At 39.4% G+C, this 26,839-nt stretch overlaps 1 protein-coding gene across 2 annotated transcripts in view; it reads left to right on the top strand.

Moving 5' to 3' along the window:
- Positions 1-26,839, top strand: part of PLXND1 (plexin D1) — a 226,404-nt gene that overhangs the window by 129,021 nt on the left and 70,544 nt on the right. For both annotated transcript variants that reach the window (XM_042451226.1, XM_042451225.1), the window contains exons 15-19: positions 2,710-2,849; positions 4,571-4,738; positions 9,772-9,862; positions 12,540-12,806; positions 14,557-14,706. In XM_042451226.1, coding sequence (XP_042307160.1) covers positions 2,710-2,849; positions 4,571-4,738; positions 9,772-9,862; positions 12,540-12,806; positions 14,557-14,706 — 816 coding nt within the window. The remainder of the gene's footprint in view (positions 1-2,709; positions 2,850-4,570; positions 4,739-9,771; positions 9,863-12,539; positions 12,807-14,556; positions 14,707-26,839) is intronic.

Genomic DNA, 26,839 nt, shown 5'->3' with positions numbered 1-26,839 from the left:
TATTTATACTCCCTTCCCCCCCTTAAAAAAATATTAAACACTTAAATGTATTAAAATGGGACTATAACAATGTATAATTATACTATCCTAAACGAAACCCCAAAACCCTCAAGACCCTCAAAACATTAACAAAAGATGTAATTAATAATGCAAGAAAGAGGGCAACTTACAAATATCCAGACCTGTAGTGTTTCCTTTTCCTCCTTAAGGTAGTTTAGCAGCTTTGATAATGCAATTTAAGTCAGATACAAGGGAAGGGATAGAATAAATTTAGACTTCTGTCCTACCACCAGAGGCTTCATACAAACCTACTCTCGCTTCTTGCCACTTACTAGTTCTCAAGAAAAGAAGAAAACAGGAAGAAAATAATATTTTTGTTGTTGTCTAGTTTAGCCTTTTAAAATTCTCAATATAAAACGATTATATAAATAATTCTTTTACAAGATTTTTTTTCAAAATAAAAGGAACTTTGCCTCTAAAAAGGATCTAAAACATTCTGTGTAAGCCAGTACTTTTCTGTTAAAAATAAACCTTTTAGAGTTTCAGTGTTATTGTATATTATGCCCTTCAGTACTAAATGTTGCTGTACAAGATCAAACTGAACTAAAACACAATTGAATCTATTTCCTGTGGCCTGAAAAAGAAAGAACTCTTATGACATTTAGCCATTTTTCTTCAAACACGTTTCTTCCAAATTGCAAGACTTACCCCAGTTTTACTGTCTATTGTGGATATTATTCTAATGAACAAATCAAAGCAGCCAGAGTCTACCCACCAAGAAATACAAAAACGAGTAGGACACGAGCAGTTTAACTAATATGTTGTTTTTTCTGCTCCAAAAATTCAGGAGAATTTCTTTGACAATCAGATAGTTTTAAGCCTTGGCAAAATAAAGGGCTAAAGGAGCATTCTTTTTTATTGGGGGGGGGGGGTAGTAATGACTGTTGTGCTAGGGCAGCACTATTTTTAAAAAAGGTTTTGGAGCCCAAATGAATAGGCAATTTCTTGGGGAAAGTATTCTATAGATAGGGTGCCACCTCACTGACTAGACAAACCACCTGCAAACAATCATTTCAGTTTAACAAGATTTAGCTTCAGTTTGTTCATCTTCAGCGTCAATTCTAGTTGTCCCCAAAGAGAAACTTTGTGCTTCCCCAAATTCAAACATGAAAAAGAAATCAAAGAGCCTGTACAAACAGGCCAAAATAAAGCTGCTTCAGGTCACTTTGAAGGTATACTGTTTAAATGATGCATGCGTCCTAAGAGGCCAGAAGCCACGCCAAAGCAATGCTCCAGTCCTAAGGACTGGATCACAGCTTTGGCGTAGCTTCCGGCGTCTTGTGTGTCATTTAAACAGCATATGTCCAAAGTGATCCAAAGCAGCTTTATTTTGGCCTGTCTGTACGGGCCCAAAGATACAGATATGTTAGTCTGTAGAATTGGTACGTAGAAAGATCTTGGAGCATCTTTGAGACTAAGGCCGGTTACAGACCAGCACTTGGGACGTCCGCAGGACGTCCCATTTTAAAAAAGGGGTGTCTCTTCTAGAGACGGGTCTAATACGGGTCTAATACGGACTCTGTCTGTACAATATGGCGCCGGCCGTTCCACACGGCCGGCACCATCTTTACGTATCAGACGCTGTGCGCCCGAACGTGTCGCGGCACCTGTGACGTCGCGAATGCGCCCCTGGCGCCTCGCGACGTCACAGAGGCGCCACAGAAAGAAGCTTCATTTTGGAGCTTCTTTTTTGCTCCGTAAGGGAGCCGTGCGGTGCGGCTGTGACGGCTCCCTTACGGAGCAAACGGCGGCAGCAGCAGACCGCCTCAAAGCGGCGGTCTATAACCCGCCCCTGTGAAAGAAAGAATTTGGGAGCATGAGCTTTCATAGACTTCAGTCTACTTCCTCAGATGCTTTTGGTGGATATGAAAAAGAAATATTAATGGCTTTCAGTAGCATTATAGTGTACATTGATTACACTTTTAAATGTATTTTTTGCCTTGACATATACTTATGCTGCCATAAAATTCTTTACATATTCAATTTGTGAGCTTTAGAAAGACAATCTCATTGAACAGGCTTGTTAGGCCTGCTAAATCATTAGAGGGGGCTGCTCCAAGTAGATTTGAATAGAAATATTTCCTTTCTTTGCAAAATGTGCCATTTTTATTTCTTCCTGTAAAATTATTATAGGATCTTTCGCAAGTAACTCTTTGGTAATTGAATATTCTGTATGCTAATCTATGATGTTGCCACAAATGGATGATGTAAAGAATACACAGCAATATTCTTCTCCACAAGAAAAGGTGTTTTGGTACTAAGAAACCCAATGGAAAAAATAATTAACTTTCATGAAAGACTTTTTTGTGAAATGCAGAAATGCGTTTTTATATAGAAAACATTTTTTTCTGTAGAAAAGGCATCTCGCACCATATACTGTACTTTTCTTTGATAAAGTTATTGTCTTTGTGCATTTTTGTGCAAAAACCAGTTTTTTTAAATAACAAAAAAAAAATCCCAAAGGGTAAAAAAAAAAACATTGAAAAATGCATGAATTTTTTTATCATTGTGCCCAGAAAGGAGAAAAACTTTTTTAAATTATCAGTTCTTGCATGTGAGAACAAAAATATGAAAAGATTAACACTGCTGCTTTGATCTTTAAAATCAGCCAATGTCTCACCTGGACCTTCTTCTCTTTCATCATCTTAGCTTCCGGTAGTGAAGTTTATGTCTCCATCTACTGGCCCTAAAGCAGGAGGAACTAAAGTAACCATCACAGGAAGCAACCTCAGTGTGGGATCTGAGCTCCGAGTTTTGGTTAATGGTACAAAAGAATGCACAGACCTCAGGTAGGTGCTGTTGAACTATAACTCATCTGTGAAGACTGGCAATTATGCTTTCCTGTGAGAACATTGTCTAATGAAAATACACGTTCCATAGTATAAATAAATTGTGTCAGGCCACCGCCATAGTCCCAAACGAGCCACCTTCAAGAAGTGGATTTTTGTTGCTCCTTTTGCTGCCAGCCTCAGGCCACTTTACATGGCCTCAGAATAGCTTCCAGTTGTGTCAGGAGCATGTGTCATCTGCACGCCATGCCCCCAAAGTGGCCAGAAGCCGCAGCTTTTGGCCCATCTCTTTCAGCCCATAGTTAATCTAAGTGTGATAAACCATAGGTTTGTATACAAATATTACGATATTGGAAGTTTTGCCTTTGATTCCTTTTCTAATGATCCTCAACATTAAATTTGCCTTTTCCACAGCAAATACATGCTGGGTTGACAAGAAACCAAACTGAGATTTCTAGCTTGGTTAACAGTATGTCCTCTTTGGAAATGGCCATATCCCACTAGTTGTCTTCATTTTACCTGCTTTCTATTGTGCCCAATATTTCTAAGTTCTTACTTAAAAGCACACACCAGTTCTCCCATTTTGGCTCACAGTTTTCTAGCATTACAACAGAAACACCTATATTCAATGTTTCTCTTCAAATATCTTATCGTGTATACATTTTTCTCTGTGTTTCTTTGGCCTCTTTCACTGTTGGTTTATATGGTCATGGTCTGTTTCCATCTTGTTCCTATTTGAGCAATCAAAACCATCTCTCTCTCAGCCCTTAGGGATAATTCAGCTTAAAATGGATACTCCCCAGCTTTTGTTGGTTTTCACTCAATGTTTGCAACCCCCTTTCTCTCCCTCCCTCCTCTTTCTATGAGGCATGTTGCCAAGGAAGGAACAGAATGTTGTTGCCAGCAGTCTGAGCTGATAGCTTGCAGAGGGGTTTTGAAATCAGATGGAGGGCTTCATGAAATTTGGTCAAAACTTATCCAGGACCTGCAGCATACAAGTTGCCCATACCTGCACTAAGAAATCATTTCCATCTCCCTTTGAATGATGTTCTCTAATGTCCTCATTGTTCATGACAGCCAAGAAACTAACAGTGATATTGTTATTGCATCCCAAAAGACTTCATCTACAGGCTTCCCTGCAGCTCCAGGTCAACAACCTTGGCTTCAAATGAATGAACTACTTCTCTGAGGACCAGAAGAAACTCATTGCACCAAACATGCATACACAATTTTTGCCCTTCAAGAAGATAGTTGTATATGTAGCACTTTATAGCTGCCTTTTAAAATGTTTTTCTCCTCTTCTTCTTCCTCTATTCTGTTGTTTTTCCTTAAAACTATTTATTTTCTAAACTACATATGTCAGAAGTGTGAAAAGGGTGAGCTTCCCTGGCTTTCTCACCCCCTTACAAAACTCATACAGGTGCTTAACTTGTATAGTTATTTAAATTCATATTAGTTTCATCTGGGCTGCTTTAAAACCTTTGGAGTATAAATCTTGATGAAGTGGAAAAATGTTAATCAGTAAATGATCCTCCATTTTGCTCTTATGTGGGAGGGAATACATTACTACTTACCCTTTCTGCACTAGTCCCAGTTCTGTAGTGCTGTACCATTTTAAAACCTTCCAGTTGATAGCAAGCAGCATAGTTAAGTCCAGAATCAAGGTTATACTTGCACTGTACAGTCTGTACTCAACAACTTAATGTGTCTTTTCTTTTTAGTCGAACTGATACCACCATCACTTGTACCATGCCAAGTGTAGAATTTACTACTACTGCAAGTGTCTGTGTCCAGTTTGAAAATAAATCTTGCATTGGTGACAACAACAATTTCAACTATGAGAAAAATCCAAGTATAATGGATATCAACCCTAAAAAGAGTCAGATCAGGTAAGAGATCCTTCTATGGGTGACTCTCTGGTAACTTTGTGAAGTGGAAGGCTTTCATGGCTGGCATCCATAGTTTTTTTGTGGGGTTTTTGAGCGTGTTTTAGAAGAGTTTGTTCCTGACATTTCACAAGCAGCTGTTGCTGGTATCTTCAGAGAATCTGTCAAGTACAGTGCAAGTATAATCTTGATTGGATTGGATTGAAGATGCCAGCCACAGCTGCTGGTGAAACGTCAGGAATAAACTCTTCTAGAACACAACCTCATAGCCTGAAAAAAACACAAAAAACTATATATTCTCTGGAAACTGTTGCCTGCACTAAAAGGATTACATTAATAAAGGTAAAACTTTTTGAGCTACTTTGTTGTTGGGTGCCTTCAAGGTGTTTCCAACTTATGACAACCCTAAGGCAAACCTATCATGAAGCAAGTTTCTTCAGATGTGGTTTGCCACTGCCATCCTCTGAGGCTGAGAGAGTGTTACTTGCCCAGAATCACCCAGTGGTTTCCCATGCCCAAGCCGGTATTTGAACTCTGGTCTGTAGAGTCATAGTCCAACACTCAAACCACTACCCCACGCTGGCTCACACTTTGAGCTATATACCCATACTGTATGGGCTAAGTTGGAGAAAGATGCAGCTAGGGAGAGATGCACGAATCTGTGTAATGGATTCACACCAAGCACTACACTTGTAGTCTTTCCATTTCACAGATCTTCAGACTTTCTCCAGCCTCATTATGTCTCATTATGTTTATGGAATACAGATATTCTAAAATAAATAAAAAAAAAACAGCATACAGCACACTTCTGGTCCCAAGCAGAAATGATCTTGCAAAGAAGTAATAGTGGAGATTATCACACTGGGATCATTTGCACAACTATCGGACTTGTGCAATAAAATGCTCTTCCGTTCCATACAGTTTCACAATTACTATATTACACTGGGTTGTAGATGCATGAGAGGGATGTGTTTAGCACAGCTTCTGTTCTCCACAAGTGAATCATTATTGTATTGTTACATGCATGCATTTTTGAGCAGGAAGTCCTAATTGTGTTCTGTACTACATCAGTTATGTGATAGTGAGAGCATAGCATTATTTGCTTCTGCACTAATGCATTCCAAAATGGTAGCAATATTGGGTTCTGATTCATGGGAATTTATTGTTAATGCAGAGTCATGCAATAATAATGATTTCAAGGTACACTGACCATGGGATGATCTCGACATCATCCTCCCTCAATAATATTTTAGTGCTGCTATTGTTCCAGTTTTTACCCCAGTGTGATAATCTCCAGCGTTGGGAGAATATTGTACTTTTATCCTCATTGTTATGTTATAAATGCTTTTGATCTGTTTTAAATTACAGCTACTTTTACTAGGATAATTAATTTAATTGGTTTTAGTTGTTCATGATTATCATTGGTTTTAGTTATATCCTGTTTTAATCAAAGCCCTGAGCTAATTTGCATCTCATATTGAGAGTAAGGTAGAATGTTTCTTTGTTAATAATAAGTGGCAGATGAGGGACTAGTGTTTCTAATGGAGGCTTGCATGTCACTCTGAACCTAGGATTATAGACATGTTGCTGAGAAGAATAGAGCTGCTGAGCCAGACAGAATGCTTGTTCATTGTAAACTCAGTTCTGGCTAGTAGCAACCAAATGCACACTGGTAATAAGGGGAAATGCTAATTTGATGTGTTTCAAAGCATGTAGAAATTCAGACCAAAGTTCATGTAAAAATCATACTCTTCTTACCAGCTCTCACTGCTGATGCAGTTTGCAATTTCTTATTCAAAAGAACCTGCAAGGCCAACAAATTCATTCTTAAAACATGTTGCTTTGGATTTCATTTTCTCCCTGAAGCCCTTAGGGCTCCTGTTCCTTTTTTGAATTTATCCGTGAAATCACTCCTTGCTTAGTACAGACTTGGAAGTATAACAACATAATCTGTATAAAGAAGTTGGAGAAATCAGCAAGTATCCTACAAACAAGTGGCTCACAATGTATATACTATTACCTAGGATAGGTGCCCTATTGTTACTCAGACGTTTAGTGAATTGTGAATTAAGATCACAAAATAAGAAGTAAATTGAAATATGTGGTGAAATGCTTTGTAAAAAAAAAAACCAACAACACCCTATAGCAACATATCCAGTTTTCAGAATTTGATGTGAAGTTCAGTCTTCTGACTATGAGGAGGGACAGAACTGGGTATAAATGGCATTGTGGTGTATATGTAAATGACATTGTTAGTGCAGAACAACCTAAGGGGATAGTGAGCTGCTTAGAAATATATACTGCAGATTTCCACATGGCATCTCAGTGTTTCCTCTTATTGTATTGTTGTGGCTTTGTTTCTTGAATGGATAATTGAATCTATCATGATTTTTTCACAATGCTAAAACTGCCATTCAGAATGTTGTTGTTTTTTTCAAAGACACCACATATGCCAAGTAGTTTCACAGATGTGGTATAAGCTACAGAATGCCTATGAATATGCATAACTGCAGCATGCTGAGGTGTTAGAGAGGCCTTAAATGACTTGTGAAGTCTGTGCTTGTAAGAGTCCTGTACGTTAACGCTGTGGGTTTGAGTGTCTTTTAGAGGCAAGGTGGATAAATCACTATCTTCCTGAATTCCCTGATGAGATACCTGATGTTGCAATATAATTAAAGCAAGTAGAACATGAAACGGCTGAAGTAATGAAAGGCCACATGCAGGGTAAAGTCTGGATGTAGTTTTGGTAACCAATGGAGACAAGCCGTTTCTCTTTCCTTCTCTCTGCACTGGTGACATGTGCTAGAGCCATCTCATTATTTTCTTTAATTGATTTCACATTGATGGTGCCACATTTAGCATTCCTCAGGCAGCTTGTCCAAGAAAAAAAACGAAATATTTTACTTTTTAATTGAATGATCTAGGATTTGTGATGGTGCAGCTACTTATTTTTGGTTTGCAGTGCAGGTAGCAAGATATATGCACACTGTGTACAACTAACCTTAGGGGCCCAAAGTTATTTTCTTTACTAGTCCTCCAAGTAAATTGTACGTCATTTTGTGCAAGCAAGAAAAATGTGAGCATTCATCTTAGGTCTACACTTCAAGGAGACCAATAGTCACAAGGGCGAGACCACATTTTCTCTTTCTCTTCAGCACTCTCACCTCACAAACCACCATTCTAGTAACAGTTTTTTAAAAGTACAGGTAATTAATCTTATTTATTGTTTGCCATGGGAGGCAAACCATGAGAAGAGATGAACAATGACAACTTGGTGGCATCTCATCAGTCTTTATTTTGCCTACCCCCCTGCCCCCAATTACCTAATATCAGGGAGATGCAGGCCACTGACATCCCAAACTCTTACTAAAACAAGTACTGTAGTTAGAACTTTAGACAATCGCTTTCATAGTATCTGCCACATTTCATAACACAGGTCTGTCACAAGCAGCTGTTTTCTGGCTATTTCTCGAAAAGCTCATTTTTGTGTGTGCTGTGATTGGACCAGGGGTCAAATGCCCCTTTTTGAGCATATTCACTAAGAGTTTTATCACACTAGCTGAAAACAGGATTTAAACAAGAGTTAAACTAGAGTTTTATCACACTAGGTAAAACAGGATTTAAACTAGAGTTAAATTAAATTCAAATTTAAACAGAATCTGCACATTCGGAAAGTTTGTCACACTGCTAAAGTGAAATGATGTGAAGTTAAACCGAAGTTAAAGCAGAGAAAAACACCACCTTTTTACTTTCAGAATTTCATGAAAGTAAAAAGCTGCCATTTTCCTCCGGTTTAACTTCAGTTTAACTTCTCATTATTTTCATTAACAGCGATGTTGTGTGATAAACTTTGGGCATTTTTGGGTTTATCTAATTTAACTCTCATTTAAATCCCATTTTCCCACGGGATCTCGCTAATGTGATAAACTCCTAAGTCTTGCTTGGTTTCTTAGGCACGGTACATACCTCCCAGAAAGGGCAGGCTGGAGATGGCCAGTTTTCCTGCGGAGGGGCACCGCAGCAGCCACCCATCGCCGCATCCCTCCACCCAAAAACCCCCCTGAAAAAAACAGGTTCTTTTTGGGATGCTGTGCACATGTCATGAGTGCGCCATTGGCGCACTTGTGACATAAGCAATGCACAGCAATGTCTGTATGCTGCGTGTTGCTTATGTCACGATGGCAGCCCCCATATGGATGGGAGGGTGGCAGCAGCACATCCTAGGGCAGTGATGGTGAACCTTTCAGGAGCCAAGTGCCCAAACTGCAACCCAAAACCCACTTATTTATTGCAAAGTGCCATGTCCCTCTGGCTTTCTAGTAACAAACTCTGGCAAACTCTGTGCTGGGGCGATGGCACATGTGCCCACAGAAAGGGCTCTGAGTGCCACCTCTGGCACACATGCCATAGGTTCGCCATCACTGTCCTAGGGTTCCATAACCCTAGAATCAGCGCTGTCATGCCACTTCCTACCCGTGTGTACTGGGCCTTAGTGACCATTTCTTCAAAACAATACTGAGCCTGTGCCCCTGGAGTTTGAAAAGTTTTCATTGTGGAAGACTAGAACAAATGCCACATATGATTTGTTGGACACATTTGGAAAATTCTGAAGACAGCAGAGGAAGGCTCCCAAGCCTATAAGTCGATTTATAAGAATGCAAAACAATGTTTGTGTGGCTCTTTATGAAAACTACAGTTCAAAGACTATGAAATCTGCATAATTTAAACTTGACATATATACTAAATGAACCCTAGGACATGTACCCTGAGGGTCCTTGGTTTTAAAATTAATTAAAATCCCTTTCATGGGATTGCAAAGACGGGATAAGGACAGGGAAGTGATCCCGTCCTTATCCTATCTATGTGTGATAATTTCCAATGACTTTAGAGAGATGTTGTAAGTCTTTGATGATGTTAGTGGTAGTGGAGTAAACAGGACAATAGACTACTTTCTTGTTGGTTCACTTTGTAACTTTAAGAGTGATAAATGTGACCTGTCCCTTATCTGATCTCTTTCCTTTGTTGTCATTTAAAAGTGGAGGCAGAATCATCACTGTGGAAGGAAATGGATTTTTGATGGCTCAGAATGTGTCTATGGTTGTTCACACTATTGGTAAAGGACAAACGGTAAGTCTTCATCAGTGTGGCATGACAATAGAAAGACTACAGTAAAGGCAAAGAGGCAAACAATATGGAAGACCAAGCAAAGTATATAGGTTTTACACCAGGGGTGGAAGTCTGCATCTGTCCCTGAAGGACCTGGAGGGCCAGTTCTCTATTTTCATTCCTGCCCATTCCAAATAAAATTAATTTTTAAAAAATCACTAGCATTTTTTTCACCAAAAATATGTCCTATACATCCTCCCCACAGCCTAGTCTAGATCGTCATTTCTTGTTTTGAAAAAATGTGCCCGCTGGCCTAAAACAGGATGGAGGGACTGAAGATGAAGTAAAATAGTGAATCACACCCCAGAGGCTTTAAGGATTCTACATGTGTGCTGTATTTTTACCCTTGTTGTTGTGTTTCTAAATTGTTTTATGCTGTTTTTAATTAGTCATGTTTTAATAGGATCATTTATTTAATTGTTTTCTTTATTTGCATCAGTTTTACAGTTGTATCTTGTTTTAACCTTGTTGTTAGCTGCTTTGGATCCCATATAAGGAGAAAGGCAGGATATAAATTAAATAAACAATAATAATTTGTCCCCAGCAAAATTGCAAGGGGGAGGGGCTGGGAGACTTGTGGAATAGAAAAATAGCCTTGGGGGAGTACCTCACCTATATCTCACATGCTGATTGGAAACAGCCACTGTTCAAGCTCTTACTATATCACTAAATCCCATGGCACTCTTACAACATTGGATTAGGACTTTCTTCTCCTTTTCCTTTCCTCTGCATTCCTCTGTGACACAAATACCTGCTCTAGAGGTTTCTCCTGCCCTCCAGAACAATGTCTTATATTCCAAGAGTTTGTTCATTTATTTGATATGAATACTGCATGGTTTTGATTTTGGCCTTTCAATTCATATCTCCTTCCCTCCATGCCCAAATCTACGTCTGCTGAAGCTACTACTATTCCAGAAAACATCCAAGGATGATAGCCGTGTTGGCCATTTAGCAAATCCAATCATAAATCCACCAAGCAATGATACTTTTATTGGCCAACCACAGTATACATGTTTTGAAGCTTCACTGGATTCTTCATCAGGCAACGTGTTACAAACTAAACAGGAGGGAAATAAATTGAAGCTGTTAATCATAGGCCTTCATTTTGCTTTTTCTCTTCTTAAGATGGTATGAAGCAGCATGCATATCTTGCAGGCTGGCACCTCCTCCTTCTGACCATGTGGCAACTGGGAGATTTTCAAAGTCTGGGAAATGTAACATCCATTTGCATCACAACAAAGACACTTCCTTTGCAATCCAATATGTCTCCATCCTTGTGAGGCCTCAGGCCTCTTTTTAAGGCAGAGGACACTGGATTTCTCAAGAAGCCTCCGTGCTTCAGGAAAACTTTTGGTGGTGTTGAGGTAAAACATGCCAATCCATTCCAAATTTAAGAAGAATTAGAAATGCTTTACCTTTATTAGAGGTCAAAACCTCAAATAGGATGGTCCCAGTCCACAGTATCTGATTTGCAGCCATATGTAGAATTATGTCAGATTACTTTATTCATTAAATTTCTGGCCAGTTGTTCTTCTAATGAACTCAGGATGGCATAACTTTTTTATTCTCTTTATTAACCCCCAAACCCTTACTACTCTCGCAAAAATCCAGGAAAGGGGATTATGCGGAAAGGTCAATCAGGGTACTTCTTGACTGTTCAGGGAGAGCTGGAGTAAGCTCCTGTACTCTAGCCAAAAAAGGTTCTCTGTTAGCTAATGGTCTCTCTCAATTTTTGCACAATGTTCATTATCTGTTAATGGTATTGTTGAGTGTTAGTTGTAGGGATCCTGCAATTTGACTTTATGATCTTTTAGGAGTGAGGAACTGCCATGGCTAGGACACATTGGCAGGATTATGGAGTGCCATGCTCCTTGTCCTTAGTTTTGTATGTATGTATGTATGTATGTATGGTTTAAAATATACATACCACAACACCTGGTGATCAGAGTATTTTCACCATGTTTTAGGGGAACTGGACTGCTTTAGGAACACTGGTTTACTTCCTTGTTAAACAAACAAACAAACAAAAACCCAAGAGGGTCCAAAACATGGCAAAATTGCCCCCAACACTATCTAGGGAGGTTTTTGGTTCATTCTGAATTTAAAATTTTTTTTTTAAAGGCATATGGGGGTACTTTATGAGGTCACACTTTGCCCAATCCTTATTTAACCCTCCTGGCTATTAGGGTTTTTTTTTCTCTTTGAAAATGTGTCTAGTGAATTTTGATTTTTATGTTTTGAAAATGTCTTTCCCCTTAACATTTTCTTGATAAGAGTTTTTATAATATCCATTTGCCAACATATAAGTTCTCTGTAATTTTTGATTATGAGTTACAGTGCTCTAAAAGAGGCAGTTAAAGTTTGCATAATTGATCTGCTCTTTTGAAATAAACTTTCTACTCAAGAAATACATTGAATGGTTTAGGATTCACTAATATTTACCTATTCTCTTGAATCACATTAACAGCAAGGCTCTATTTCACTCATTTTTTTTTCTATTTATGTGACACTTTGATGGATTTGTCTTCAACTGATGCAAATACTGTAATTGCTACTGACTTCTTGCAGTTTTTGTTTATATGTTAATACAAATAAAGTTTATCAGTGTTTGATGTGCATGCTTTTCTCCTGCTTTCAGAACTGTAAGGTTCACTCCGACACTGTGATTACCTGCCCCTCTCCAGCTGCCTCCAATCTCACTGGGAGTAAGCCAGCTTCAGTGGACTTCTACATTAATGGACGCCTATATACTGATGACAACCATTTCCCCTTTGACCATCATGAGGAGGCTGTTCATATTAGCAAGTTTCACTTGGAATACTACCCAGACCCCCAGTTCTTCACAGCCAAGAAGGAGAAGTGGATCAAACATCATCCTGGAGAGCCCTTGACTCTAGTCATACATGTAAGAGTATAACACATAAAATGCACTGACTTCTTATACACTGAGATTTTCCATCAGATCATTTTGTTTTGAGGTTACAGTGGCCATAAAATTCATGTTGGTAGAAAGAGGCGGTGATGATTAGTAATTAACAATGAAAAGTTATAATGAAGAGAATAAAATTTTTAAAACTTTGTCATAGTGACTGTCCCTAAATTAAAACATACACACACTATAATTCCTAAATATAATTCAGGCAATGTTGGAATGGCGATAATGTTATTCTGTATCTCCATATTTATATTTATTTATTTATTTATTTATTTATTTATTTCATTTGTATGCCACTTTTCTCCCCATAGGGAGCCAAGGAGGCTCACAAGAAAAAAAACATTTAAAATCTCACTAATAATCAAAACAATTAAAATCCACACACAATATATCCACACAAAAATATCCAAAAGTTAAAAGCATAGCTAAAACCTTCTCCATAAAAACCACCCTGATATGGCATACACCAAATGCTTGGTTAAATAAAAATGTCTTGGCTTGCCAATGAAAATCAGGCAGGGAGGGGGCAAGCCTAGCTTCCCTTGGAAGGGCATTCCAAAGGGTGGGGGCAACCACCGAGAAGCTGGCAGATACATGAGATTCATGTCTATCTGAAAAAAGGGCAAGCTGTGGTAATGAGGCAGGGTTTGTTGCACATTTTCCAATCAGGGCAGACACAAAAGACGTATGAGACAACTTGGACTTTCTGCTCTTTGCACATTCAGATCATATACAGAATCATGTAAACTGCTTGACTCTTATTTTGGAGTTCAGAGCAGGCAGGTCAGTATTTAAGAAATGAGAAAGTGGGGAAGTACATATTTATGAAATCTTTTTTCATCGCTGATCATGAGGATGTGGTCTGTATGTGACTTCCCAGGATTTCAACCACTGCATTAATTCACAGGAGTACTGCCACCTGTAGTCACTCATTGATTAAGACACTGTCTATGAAGCAGAGCATGCTTTTCATATTTCATTTAAAAAGACACAAAATTTAAACATACTGTACAAAGTCTGGGAAGACTCTGTGCTTTCTTAACAACTCCTCCCACTAATGGTGAAAAATCCAACAATAGTAATAGAAAACTGTAATAGAAAAAAAAGAGAGAGAAGAATGGAGGTTGAAGGATCATTTTGATTCAGAAACTTGTGCATTATTCTGATAGTTCCTGTTAAATAATGTGGTCATACAGAACTGAATGGTTTGGCCAATGAACAATGCTAATTGAATGGTTTTGTCTGCTGCAGGATGTCCTCACTGAGTATCATGGACTTCAAAAACATTGTCTGGGGCACTCATCAGCAGGCAATCTAAGCACCATCTACCCTGTTTCCCAATAATTCCTATTAAGGCTTATGATTAGTTTTAATCAGGGTCATTTGATGTATAGAATGAGAAGATCAAAGGCATTGTACCCAAGCCCTAAAGGCGTTTTGGCTCTGGTGTCTTCCATTCTGAGAAATAGGAAGGAATTGGAAAACACTTCCTTATTTTCACTTTGTTTCCATCCCATTCAAAATGTGGCAAGGAATGAGAAGAGAGTGCTGTATTTCCTTTTGTGTCTTGCAAAGGTAGAGTATGCTAGCTGAAAGCTTTGGAAAGAATAAAAACAGTGTGGGGCTTTCACAAAGTGGCCATTACAGAGAAAGAATGATTTATTTGCTGTCAGTCACATTGTTTTTGGTTATTTACTTCTTGGTTTGTTTCCATAATTAGAAAGAGCCTGACAGCCTTGGCCTGGAAAGCAATGAGTATGAGGTTAAAATTGGTCTAATTTCCTGTGAGATCCAGATAGTTTCAGACAAAGTCATTCACTGCTCAGTCAATGAATCTCTGAATACCTCGGAAAGACAGCTCCCTGTTACGGTAAGTGGTAGTAGATGAAAGTATTTACCTGCATATATTTAATCTGCCTTCTAGTTTATGTACACTCATTGTGGCACCATGAAATTTGGCTTCTAATACAGTGTTCAAGAAATTGAAGCAATCCCCCCCTTTTTATTTTAAGATGAGCAAGCAACGTGTTTTTAAAGAAAACGTCAAATCATCTAAAAGGTACTTCTAGAGTGGGTTAGCCTGTTGCACCAAAAAGAACAAGGAATCTTGTGGCACTTTAAAGACAAACAGATTTATTGATCTCACTTAACTATAAGACAGATAGAAACACTTCAAGACTGAAACAGTTTCCCTGTCAGAACTTTTAATTTTTCAGTTTGAAAGTACTCTCATAGGTTAGCTAGCTGTGTGATGAAATGGCACTTAGGTAGGCATTTGCATGATTGGCCCACTTACAGGGTAGCACCCCTTTTATTTTATTGTATATGTTGCTTGTCTCCTAAATCTCTGGAGCATTCAAAATCAAAAATCATATTCCTAGCCACTTTTCAAATGATGCTTTCAAGAATAAAGAAGTTCCTAAAATAAGTTGTGAAATGGATGGTCCAATTGGTCAAGAGTATACAATACATATAACAAAAACTGCACATATGAAGCATCTCTGTAACAGACAATATATAAATGAGTTTCTTAGGGTCCTTAATGTTTCACAAGAATGAGCTGTGAATCAGATCTGCTGAGTTGGAGAGTTTATTGCATGTAATTTTCACGCTGACCCAGACACAAGGTGGGGTCAGGCTGGAACAGGTTAAAACTGATTTTACTACACACAAAATTGCTGCTGCGCTGCCTCCCGACCATCACCTGTCCTCCAGCAGTGCTCTGACGGATGATTTTGATACTACAGAAGCTGGACATTGTTGCTTCTTTATTAGTATTTTTAATATATTTTATCGATTTTGTATCACCTCTCAGCCCACAAGTACTCCTGAGGTGATGAACAAATAAGATGCAATTAAAGCAAAATAGAGATAAAAACATTTTAAAATTTTCCTTTGTTATGGAGTTCCACAGTTGAGTAACTTCTACAGAGAAATCCCTGTTACACATACCCACCAATCTAATTTCTCAAGGTATTGCGACATGTTCTGGCAGGATCATGTGGGAAGAGACGGTCTTTCAGATATCATGACCCCAAGTTGTTTACAGCTTCATCACACAGCACCTTGAATTTAGTTTGGAAGCAGATTGGAAGCCAATGTAGTTCTTGTTGTTTTATGGTTCCCCAAATTCACACCTGACACCAGTCTGGCTGCTCCGTAATATGTCATCTAGGAGCTTTTAACATGCCTGGCAATGCACTAACTGTTATTATTTTTATTTGTTTGTTTTTAGTTTTTTGTTTTGCTTTTGTACTTCATCATTTTAATGTTGGGATTTTTTTTTTTTTTTTTTTTTTTTAGAATTCAGATAAATTCTTTTCAATAGCTTGGAACAGCTATATTAGTATGCCATCTGTCCTTGGTGATTTATTTCTTCTGTGTATTTGGAGAGCAGTTTCTAGTTCACTTTCTAAAATAGAAAATTGTTTATCTGAAGGAATCCATCCACCTTTCATCTCTTCTTTTATAGGTCTCCAGCATATCATATCCATCTTCTCCCTGTTTTGTCCTGATAATATAATATGTTCTCCTCTTGATGATCTAGTTTCCCTACTCTTGGTTTAAACTTCTCTTACATCTCTTGGAACTTGTTGAAGAGGTCTTTTATTTTGAGTTGTTTTCATCTATTTTGTTGCACTCGTTATGATAATATTTCTCTGTGGGGCTCAACAGACCGCCCCAAAAGGGTGGGCTGGGGCCACCCGGTTTTGCTGCCAAACCGCACGGCGTCCCTCCACACAAAAAGAACCTAGAAAAGCTGGGTTCTTTTAGGTGTACACGGCCAACATAATGAGTGCTCCATTGGTGCACTGACGTGTGTTGATGACACAAGCACGGCACCACAACGTACAGACTTTGCATCACACTTGTGTCAGCATGGCAGCCGCCATGTGGACAGGAGGCTGCCATGATGCTGGCGCCAGCACATACTAGGGTTTGGGATCGTGTGGATGCTGCATGTTCCTGAACTCTAGAATTGGTGCCAGGACACCACTTTTTGCCCATTTGTATTGGGCCTATGTTCTTGTATACAAGTCTGTGAAGAGTTGCATTCAGTATTCTGACCCTATTTCTTTCACCTTTTACTTTTGCCAACAAATACAGAAAACAACATAAGGGTCCAGAGACTAGAAATAATTAATATACACTCCATTCTCAAAGAAAAGGGACACCAGAGTTGTAGTAAGACTATTGAATTAATCTCCTATTCAACCAAAGTGATGCTCAAGTTTTTATAACAAAGACTTTTACCACATAGACCTCAAGAAATGTGAGATGTCTAAGGAACTAAACAGACCAGCGTTATACGCCAGTGTGGGGCAGCGTGTGGCAGCGTGTGGTGTACTCATGCTGGCTGCCCCCACACCAACATCATGCTTCACACTCAACCACACAGCGGTGGATGTCACAGTGCACTGTTGGCGCAGCATTTACATGCTCTGCGCCAAAGGAGCGCCAAAAAGCTGCCACCAGCAGCAAGTGAACCTTTTTGCAGGCGCTAAAAGGAGCATGCATGTTTTCAGTATGATTCCTGTTGTCTCTTCCTTTTCTAAATCCAACTTTCGGGTTCGACAGACCACCCCTTTGGAGCAGCATCCTGCCACTCCTTTTAGTGCCGGATCAGGGCCACAGCAACTGCACGCCATGGCCCCTATATGCCACTTTGCCGATGCTAATAGGAACAGAAGAATGCCGCTTCTTTTAGCACCAGCAAAAAGGGAATACTTATGACATCAAAATGGTTAAGGAATTTATGTACCTTGGCTAAATTATCAGTCAAAAGGAATAGTGTATTATTTATTTCATTTATTTCATTATTTATTACATTTATAGCTGTCTTTTTTCCAGTGTGGGACCTAAGTGTAGTCAGCAATGATTTGGAAGGGCATGGATAAAGGAGCTGGATTATATCCTGAAATGGAAAGATACATTTTTGAATACTAAATTCATTATAATCATAACATAGTATTTCATATGTCTATGTATGGGTATGCAAGTTGGCCATTTAAGAAAGGTGGCAGGGGAAATACCATTTGAAACATGGTGCTAGATAAAAGAGGGTTTTTTTTTTTAACAGATAACATGGGCTGCCAAAAAGATTAATATATGGGTATGAAAGCAAACTAAACCTGAACTTAGTACAAGCCAAAATTATTACGTTGATGCTATTATACTTTGGACACATCATGTGAAAGCAACACTCAGTGAGAAAGACAATAGTGCAAGGAAAAGTTGAAGGCAGTTGAAAAGAGGAAGAACTACCTTGCCACCTTGATGGGACATAACAACAACAAAAATTTATTGTTGTTTTATGCCTTCAAGTTGTTTCTAACTTATGGCAACCCTAAGATGATTGTATCATGGGGTTTTCTTGGCAAGATTTGCTCAGGGCAGCTGCCTTTTCCTTTCTCCAAGGCTGAGAGGGCATGAGTTTTCTGAAGTCACCCAGTGGGTTTCCTTGGCTGAGTGGGGATTCAAACCTTGCTCTCCAGTGCTCAGACCACTGCAGCACACTGGCTCTCAACTACAATAACAATCTAATGAATTGTTTTTAGCTTTATGTATCAATGATCCCATATTGGTTTCTTAACTGAAAGGGAACTCGTATACAGACCAGCAACAAAAATAATGACCATGGAGAATCTACACAAATTCAACCTAGAAAATGAAGAAATGGAAATAGTAAAAGTGTTCTCATATCTGGGATCAAACATTGATAAGGAACAGCGATTGCAGCCAGGAAATCAGAAGAAGATGAAGAATGGAGAGAGTGCCTATGAAAGAATTAGAAAAGATCCTAAAATGCAAAGATAAACAACTGAGTACAAAGGTTAGAATCATACAAGTCATTTTATTCCATATTTCCATGTATAGATGTGAGAGCTGGACAGATCAGAAAGAAGATAGGAAGAAAATCAATTAATTTGAGATGTGCTAATAGAGAAGGGCAGTGAGGATGCCATGGACAGCTAAGAAGACAAATAAATGGGTCCTATAACAGATCAAGCCAGAAATCTGTCGAAGCCAAGATGACAAAACTGAGGTTGTCATACTTCAGATGGACCATGAGAAGGCACGACTTACTGGAGAAAAACAATCATGCTGGGAAAGGTGAAGTAAAAAGAGAAGAAGACCATGTGCTAGATAGATGGACTCTATTAAGGAGTTCTCGGTATGACTTTGCGGGAACTAAGCCGAACAGTGGAGGACAGGGAGTCTTGGAGATGTCTCATCCACAGGAGTCACAATCAACTCGAGGGCAGTTAATAGCAACAAAAACAAAAGGGAAAATGCAAGTAGGAGGCAACTAGGAAGATAAGGTGAAGGTTTTGACTTTGTTGCACAGCTACCTTCTTTGTCCCCTCCCCTCAAAATGTATGACAGCTATTCCTTTATATGGGTGAACCAAAGGTATGAACTTGGGGAAAAGGCCACAAATGCAATGGTTAACTTTGTCATCTTGTCATCCAGACCACTGAACTATGCTTTAGACTGAAATCCATTTGCTTTCTTTGAGTTCTTTTTCTTTGTGACTCAGATGTTATGCTAAAGTATGACAGAATTTTGGCAAGAAAGAGAGACTTGGAGAGAGAGGAAGAGAAAGAGTGAAGAAAGGCAGAGATGCCCTGCAGGCCACAAGTAACTAAAACTCATTAATGACTGTCTGGTGGAATCATGACCAATTAAAAAGTAACTGATTTTTCTGAGGAGCAATAAATTAAATAAAAATGAGGTTGGATATAGGATAAAGCCTGTTCCCAGATGGCAGAGTAACAGTGTAGAATTGCAGGTGCTGTCTGTCATGTAATCCTTTCTTTAAATATGCTTTGCCTTCCTCTACACTTGTATAATCAGTATGGTAATTTCTCACAGGTTTAATGTGAGCTGGCATTCTTACTACTGCTCTCACTAGGGGACCTAGGGGCTATGTGGATGTGAGAGCCTATTTTACAACCAAGAGAGATATTCTGTAGATGTGGAGGGAGCACAGAGAAATTTAAGTCAGTTCTGCATTGGAGAAATCAGTTCCCAGGGCTGGCTTCCCATGGTCAGTTTATATGTGAAACTAAATGGGTCATTAAGAACTTTGTCAGATTATAACACTTCTTTAATACATTTGAAATAAATTTATTTAAATGCCCCCTTCCATTTTCATCAAGTCTACAGTGTGTGGAAAGGGCAGGTTTAATTAACAGTCACCCTAGTTAAAATCCTAACTTCTTGGGTTTGACACTTTTTAGAAAGCTTCCATTTGTGCCAGCTTTTCTAGCCTGATAGCCGTCAGGGATGTGTGCAATTACAGCTGGAAAATGAATGTTTAAACTTCACCTCCTCACATGTTTCCATGCTGATGAAAATTGGGGGGGGGGGGTATTTGCCTCATGAGCTATGGTCCAGCTGAAAATTTGGAGGGCAGGGGACTGAGATAACTATTCAAAATCTGATTAAAAGTCCTAATGTCACAAGTAGTGTCATGTGTAGTTTAACCTTCTCAGTCTTAGTATTCATTTCCTTTATCACTTCCAGGAAGGTTTTGCTCTTCTGCAAAAGCTTTCTTCAGTATAATGGTTTGCATCTCTAATTTTATGAGTCTTTATTACTGGGTACAGTTTTTCCCCCCAGATGGTGTCACTAATTTTTCTCCCTTCTTTGTTCTTTCTTTTATTTTTTGTACAATCCTTGGATCACTTAGGGGTGCGTTCAAAACTTTTCACACTGTGAGACAGGTGAAGATATTAGGTCTGACAAATTATAGCTTGCTTTCTTTCCCTACCCCCAAACTACAGTTGTTCCTTTTTCCAGTAAATGTGTTAATATTAAATTGGCAGCCAGACATGGCTTTCTCTGTGAGGGAAGGAGCCTATTGGGACCTAAGAAGCCTGTGGCCAAATTTTTCCCCAGAAGCAGAACAGTTCACAAATATGGGATGGAAACTTCAGGAGAAATGAGTATTTCTAAGTACTGCATCTGAGGGGAGGGTGTTATTTTGGGTCTTTATACATGGAATTTCATTGTAAATCCAAATAAATATGGACAGAAATAGAAAGAGTCTGAATTTCCTGATCCATTGTTACAGTAACCTATAAAATGAGGAAATTCCATATTTAATGGTAACTTTTAAAATGGGGGTGGCATTTTTAAACAAGGAACAGAATTTGTGATCTCTTTACAACAACAATGGCAATAATATAGTATATTATATCTAATACCATGTGTATTTCTTTGCTTTTAAGAGTTCAGTGTATCAGTTACATTTAGCAATAGCAATAACTGCTTCATTTGTATACTGCTTCATACCACACTAAGCAGTCTTTAAATGACTTACAACTGTAAGCTAATTGTCCCCAACAAGCTGGGTACTCATTTTAGTGACCTCGGAAGGATGCCAGGCTGAGTCGACCCTGAACCTCTGTCTGGGATCCAACTCACAACCTTGTGACTGTGGGTGTGTGCCTGCTGTACTAGCATTTAACTACTGTGCTACCAGGGTTCCACTTAGCAATTTAACAGTGTGTCGATCACCAAACTAGATGTATCATACCAGGTATATATTTGACGTCTTGATAAACATAGGAGATTAATTACGTATTTGACAAGTCATGAGAAAGAGAGAAACAGAGGAGATTATTGCACTGCCCTTTTCCATCCTTCTGTCCCGACCTCGCCGCAGGACACCTTTTAAGCATGGACTTTATCGCACCCCTCCATACCCAGGTCAAAGAACAAAGTCCATCATCAAATCCCGACTACCTTATCAATTCACCAGCTTAATCTGTGAAGGTTAAACTACATGTAATCTAACGAATACTTAATTCTCATGACTTATTTTTTTGGGGGGGAGGGGGCTTCCATGCAGGGCCTCAGTATAGAACAGAACTACAACACATGAGGAAGGTAACTTAATCCAGTCCTCTGTCTTTCATTTTCACACTGAAAGTTCTGCCCTCCCTCCTCCTTATTGCTATTTCTTCCATAGGTACTCTTGTTCACCTTCATGGAGAAAAATCATTTGTAGGTTATTTTTGGCAGAAAAAGAAGGCTTATAAGGCAGGGAGGAAAGGCTTAAATCTCAGTGTTCACCACAGTCTTGATCCAGATTGGGACTTTAAACAGCTACTTTTTTTCCAAAAGGCATCCAGTAATACTTCTTTTTATTTAATTATTTTTATTGTCTCCATCATTATCCGGATTTAGATTGTAAACTTCTTCGGAGAGGATTTTTATTAATGTTATCTGGTTACATACATTAATAGTGACATTATTGGAATAGCTTGAAAAGTTTGCACTTAAGTATGTAGGATGAATAGTGCAGAATCTTTAAATATAAAATTTGGGGCTTTTGCAGCTCACAGTAATGTCAGTTCAGGGCAACTTGGCAAGAACGTAAAAAATCAAGCATGAAAATGGAGACTCTGCATTGCAATTTTCTTAGACAAAGCATGTGAAAACCCCAAGGTATTGCTTCTGCTGGCTGCCACATTCCCATCATTATTATATGTTGGAATACTCTGCCAAAGCCTGTAAAGAGCTTATTGAATATATTAGTCTGTTTTTCTTATCTAATGAATGGCAAAAGCTTCGTTTTGGTTATTTAGGGTACTGTATGATTCTTCTCCTGTTCCCAATCAAAAGTTTGGAAAACTGAGACATATGAGTTATTTGAGAAAGTTTAGAAAGTAGTCACCTGATAGCTTTTCTCTTGACAGATATATCAAGGTTATCATGACACCAAACCACATTTTAAAGCATGTGGGAAATAGTGAATCAAATAATTCTTATACTATTTTTAAAGGAAATAAATTCTTTCCAGTTACAAATACTATTAAATTAAATTAAATTACCCACAGCTAATTTATAATTATAAACATATTTGACAGAGATAGCTTGTTTGACAGAGATGAGAGCCACACTATATTTACAGGCTACAAGGGAATATGCTGAGTAACCCTACAAGATGTAAGACTATTTAAAGCACCATTCCTTTCCTCTCTTGTTTGCTGTATAAACATGATCATTTGTGAAATTTTTGGCAGTTTCTGGTAATCTTTACTAGAAGTCTGCAGTTGCCTATGCACAGAGTAAACCAGAAGTGAATTTGCAGCAGATACCTGGTTTGCAAGAAAGTTGGACAGATTTTTCTCCCCATGTCATTCTCTTTGCAGAAGTGAAACTCAAGTTTCTAAAAGTGAAATTGTCACATATTTTTAGCTGTTCCAAGGATATTTTCGTCTACTGCTTCATGGCAATTAACAAACTAAGCTGCCAATCCCCAGATTTTCCCTGGACAAATGTTAAGCTCCTTAGTATTCTGATAAAGAAGCAGAAGACGTTTTCTTGCAATCACACTTGAAGAAGCAAAAGTCAACTGTTCTCTTTCCCTCCACTGTCTCATAACCCCTAAATCATTACTAATCCATCAATGTGTCCATATCACTTTACTTCATGTTTTGTTCTATTTTTTGACTTGGAGTTTTCCAACTCATTTTAAATTATCCAAACTTCTTACAGTAGTTAATAATAATAATAATAATAATAATAATAATAATATTTATTTGTATACCGCCCTCTGGCAAACCAATCCGGGCGGTTAACAACAGTAAAATATAATATATGACAAATTACTGTCAAATTGTGCTCATTTAAATCTGCATGCTCAATGACAGAGTCGCACAGTTGTGATGCACTACATTGTTGTTGTTGTTTAAAAAATCAAATATGTTGCACCTATCAGGAAGTCTGATTCTGATTCAGGCCTTGGTTAATATCATAGTAAAAATAATATAGCTGGAACTTCTTAGCAGTGCCTTTAATATGAATCTTCTGAGCAATGCAATTAATATTCTGTTTTCCTTGATGCCTCTGAAATTATTTTAATCCCAGAAAACATGTACTAAAATAAATAAATTGGTTAGTCTTAAAGTTGCTATAAGACTCCTCCCCATCCCAAATTCCTTTATTTTTATACTGAAACAGAGCTATACAACGGTCTCTTTCAAAATGCTCAAAATCTAGCTCTTCTGTATGTGTTTGCAAACATAACATTAATCCTGTTTGAACTTGCATAGAGTCTTGTCCTAGTATCATATGACAGTTCACACTGAATTCTGAATTCATTCTGTTCACTATTCGTACCAGTTATATGGAATTTACTAAATACCTCTCATCCTTTGTCCAACAGCAGTTGGTGGCTCCAGTGTCAGAAATGTGGTGAATCCACTCTAGGTTTTGTTCCAAACTGACTCTCCAAGCTGCTGAACCTATTCAAGTTGTTGTGCGTTTTTTCCCTTTCTGTTCCAAATCAAATGTCAGGAGAGGGGGTGGAAAATAATCTATAGAACTTTGCAAAGTCAAATATGATTATCCACTGCAGATGTTGTTGTGTTGCTAAGAGAGAAACCTGAAAATGCAGTATTAAAGATGAAGTAATGGGAGCTGACTAATTCTTTCCCATACCCAATCAGAAAACTGAGAGTATAAGATGATACTTCTGTTAAAAAGATATAGGTATGTCTTGGGAATTAGTCACAAATTTCTATTTGCATGATATCAGAACCAGAAGCTGGAACACATTTATGGATTTATTTGTGATTATAATATTTGTAATATGTCATCCTTCGGCCTGTGAGGGAGTGAACAGGCAGACCCAGCTCCACCAGGGCTAGCCTGAAGATAGAGAGCCCTCTCTCCATGATAACTGTCATCCTTCGGCCTGTGAGGGAGTGAACAGGAAGGCCCAGCTCCACCAGGGCTAGCCCAAAGAAAGGGAGCCCTCCCTCCAATCCATCTGCCTTGGTCCAGAGGGAGAGAAGAACCACTGGACCTGATCCCCTTTCCCACCACCATTCCCTTCTCCTTTTGTGTCATGTCTTTTAGATTGTAAGCCTGAGGGCAGGGAACCGTCTAATTAAAAATAATAATTGTAAGCCTCTCTGATAGCCTTTAGGTCTGAAGGGCGGGGTATAAATACCATAAATAAATAATAAATAAAATAATCCAGTTTTCAGTTTAAAAAGTATCAAAGTGTCCCTCCCATTCTAGAAGAAAGTACAAAGGTATATAATTGAATACAGTGGGACTTCAGTATTCCTGTACTTGCCATTCACGGATTTTAGCATCCGCAGACAGCAAGCCTGCATTGTCCCCAATGGCGGTGTGTGCACGCAGCTGCACTGCCATTAGGAGCAGCCCCATTGTCTCCAGTGGCAGTGTTTGCATGCAGCCATGCCACCATTAGGGACAACGGGGCTTCATCTGAAGTCCCGTTGTCCATAATGGTGGCACAGCGGTGTACACATGCCACCATTGGGTACAACTCAGGCTTGAGCATCTGTGGATTTTGATATTTGCAGGGGTGTCTGGAACAGATCTCTTGCAAATACTGAGTCAGGATTGTCCATGCTGTTGTATTTCCACATTCTATGTTTGGGTGTGAAAGCTGGACAATTAAAAAAGGCTCATAGGAAGAGAATCAACACATTTGAAATAGGGTGCTGGAGGAGAGTTCTGTGGATACCATGGATTCCCAAAAATAATAAAATAATAAATAAAAGTTTTATTTATATACCGCAGCCTTCCATAGATCAGGGCGGTTTACACACAATTAAGATATACATACATAAATCAAGCAAATCAAGCATAAACAATACATCAAAGAAACAATAAAAACAATAAAAAGATAAAAAGATAAAACCCCAATTAGCCCTTCCTCATGGCCACGGAAAGAGGAGGGAGGCCCTAAATGATGTTCATGGGGGGAATGCTTGATGAAATAAGAAGGTCTTTAAATCCTTCTTGAATTGGGCCAGGGAGGTAGTCGAGCGGAGCTCAGCGGGCAGCGTATTCCAGAGGGCCGGGGCGGCGATGGAAAACGTCCGCTTGGTAACGGAGGAAAGCCTAGCCCCCGGCACCTTCAGGAGTTGCTGCCCAGATGTTCTGAGGGTGCGGGACGGAATGTATGGGGAGAGGCGGTCCTTCAGGTATCCCGGACCCAAGCCATTTAGGGCTTTATAGGTAATTACCAACGCCTTATATTGAGCTCGGAAGCGAATGGGCAGCCAGTGAAGATCTTTTAAAATCGGTGTTATATGGCTGGTCCTGGGAGCACCAGTGACCAGCCGGGCTGCCATATTCTGCACCAATTGTAGCTTCCGAGTTTGGTATAAGGGTTGCCCCATGTAGAGTACATTGCAGAAATCCAATCTTGAAGTTACCAGAGCATGTACAACCGTTTCAAGGTCCCTCTGGGCCAGGTATGGGCGCAGCTGGCGAATCAGCCGAAGCTGATAACAGGTGCTCTTGACCGTCGCATTCACCTGAGCAGTCAGGTGAAGCGACGAGTCAAGAAGCACGCCCAGACTGCGCACGGAGTCCTTCACAGGGAGCGTGACCCCGTTCAGGACAGGTGGAACCACCGCCATTCCTGGACCAGGAGAACCTATCACTAGTACCTCCGTTTTCTCTGGATTCAGTTTGAGTCGGTTTTCCCTCATCCAGCCCATTACTGACTCCAGACAGGCCACGAGAGGAGAGACGCCATCCCCAGTCACTGCATCAGTCGGAGACATAGAGAAAATAATTTGGGTGTCATCAGCGTACTGATAACCCCGCGCCCCATGTCTCCGGATGACCTCTCCCAGCGGTTTCATGTAAATGTTAAATAGCATGGGAGACAGAATGGCCCCTTGAGGGACCCCAGTTTTAAGGGGCCTCTCGTCGGAGCACACGTCTCCCAGCTGCACCATCTGGGACCTCCCAGAGAGGTAGGATCGGAACCACTGGAGCGCAGTGCCCCCAATTCCCACCTCAGCTAGGCGCCCCAGAAGGATACCATGGTCTATGGTATCGAAAGCCGCTGAGATGTCCAAGAGCACCAACAGGGACACGCTTCCCCTGTCGATACCCAGACGGAGATCATCGACCAAGGCGACCATGGCCGTCTCAACCCCGTAACCCACCCGGAAGCCAGTTTGAAATGGGTCTATTTGTCAAAAAGACAAATA

This window comes from Sceloporus undulatus, chromosome 2, assembly GCF_019175285.1.
Source record: "Sceloporus undulatus isolate JIND9_A2432 ecotype Alabama chromosome 2, SceUnd_v1.1, whole genome shotgun sequence".
In the NCBI taxonomy this organism is placed as follows: Eukaryota; Metazoa; Chordata; class Lepidosauria; order Squamata; family Phrynosomatidae; genus Sceloporus; species Sceloporus undulatus.
The sequence above is the reverse complement of the archived record's forward strand: the minus strand, read 5'-3'. Positions and strand labels throughout refer to the sequence as shown.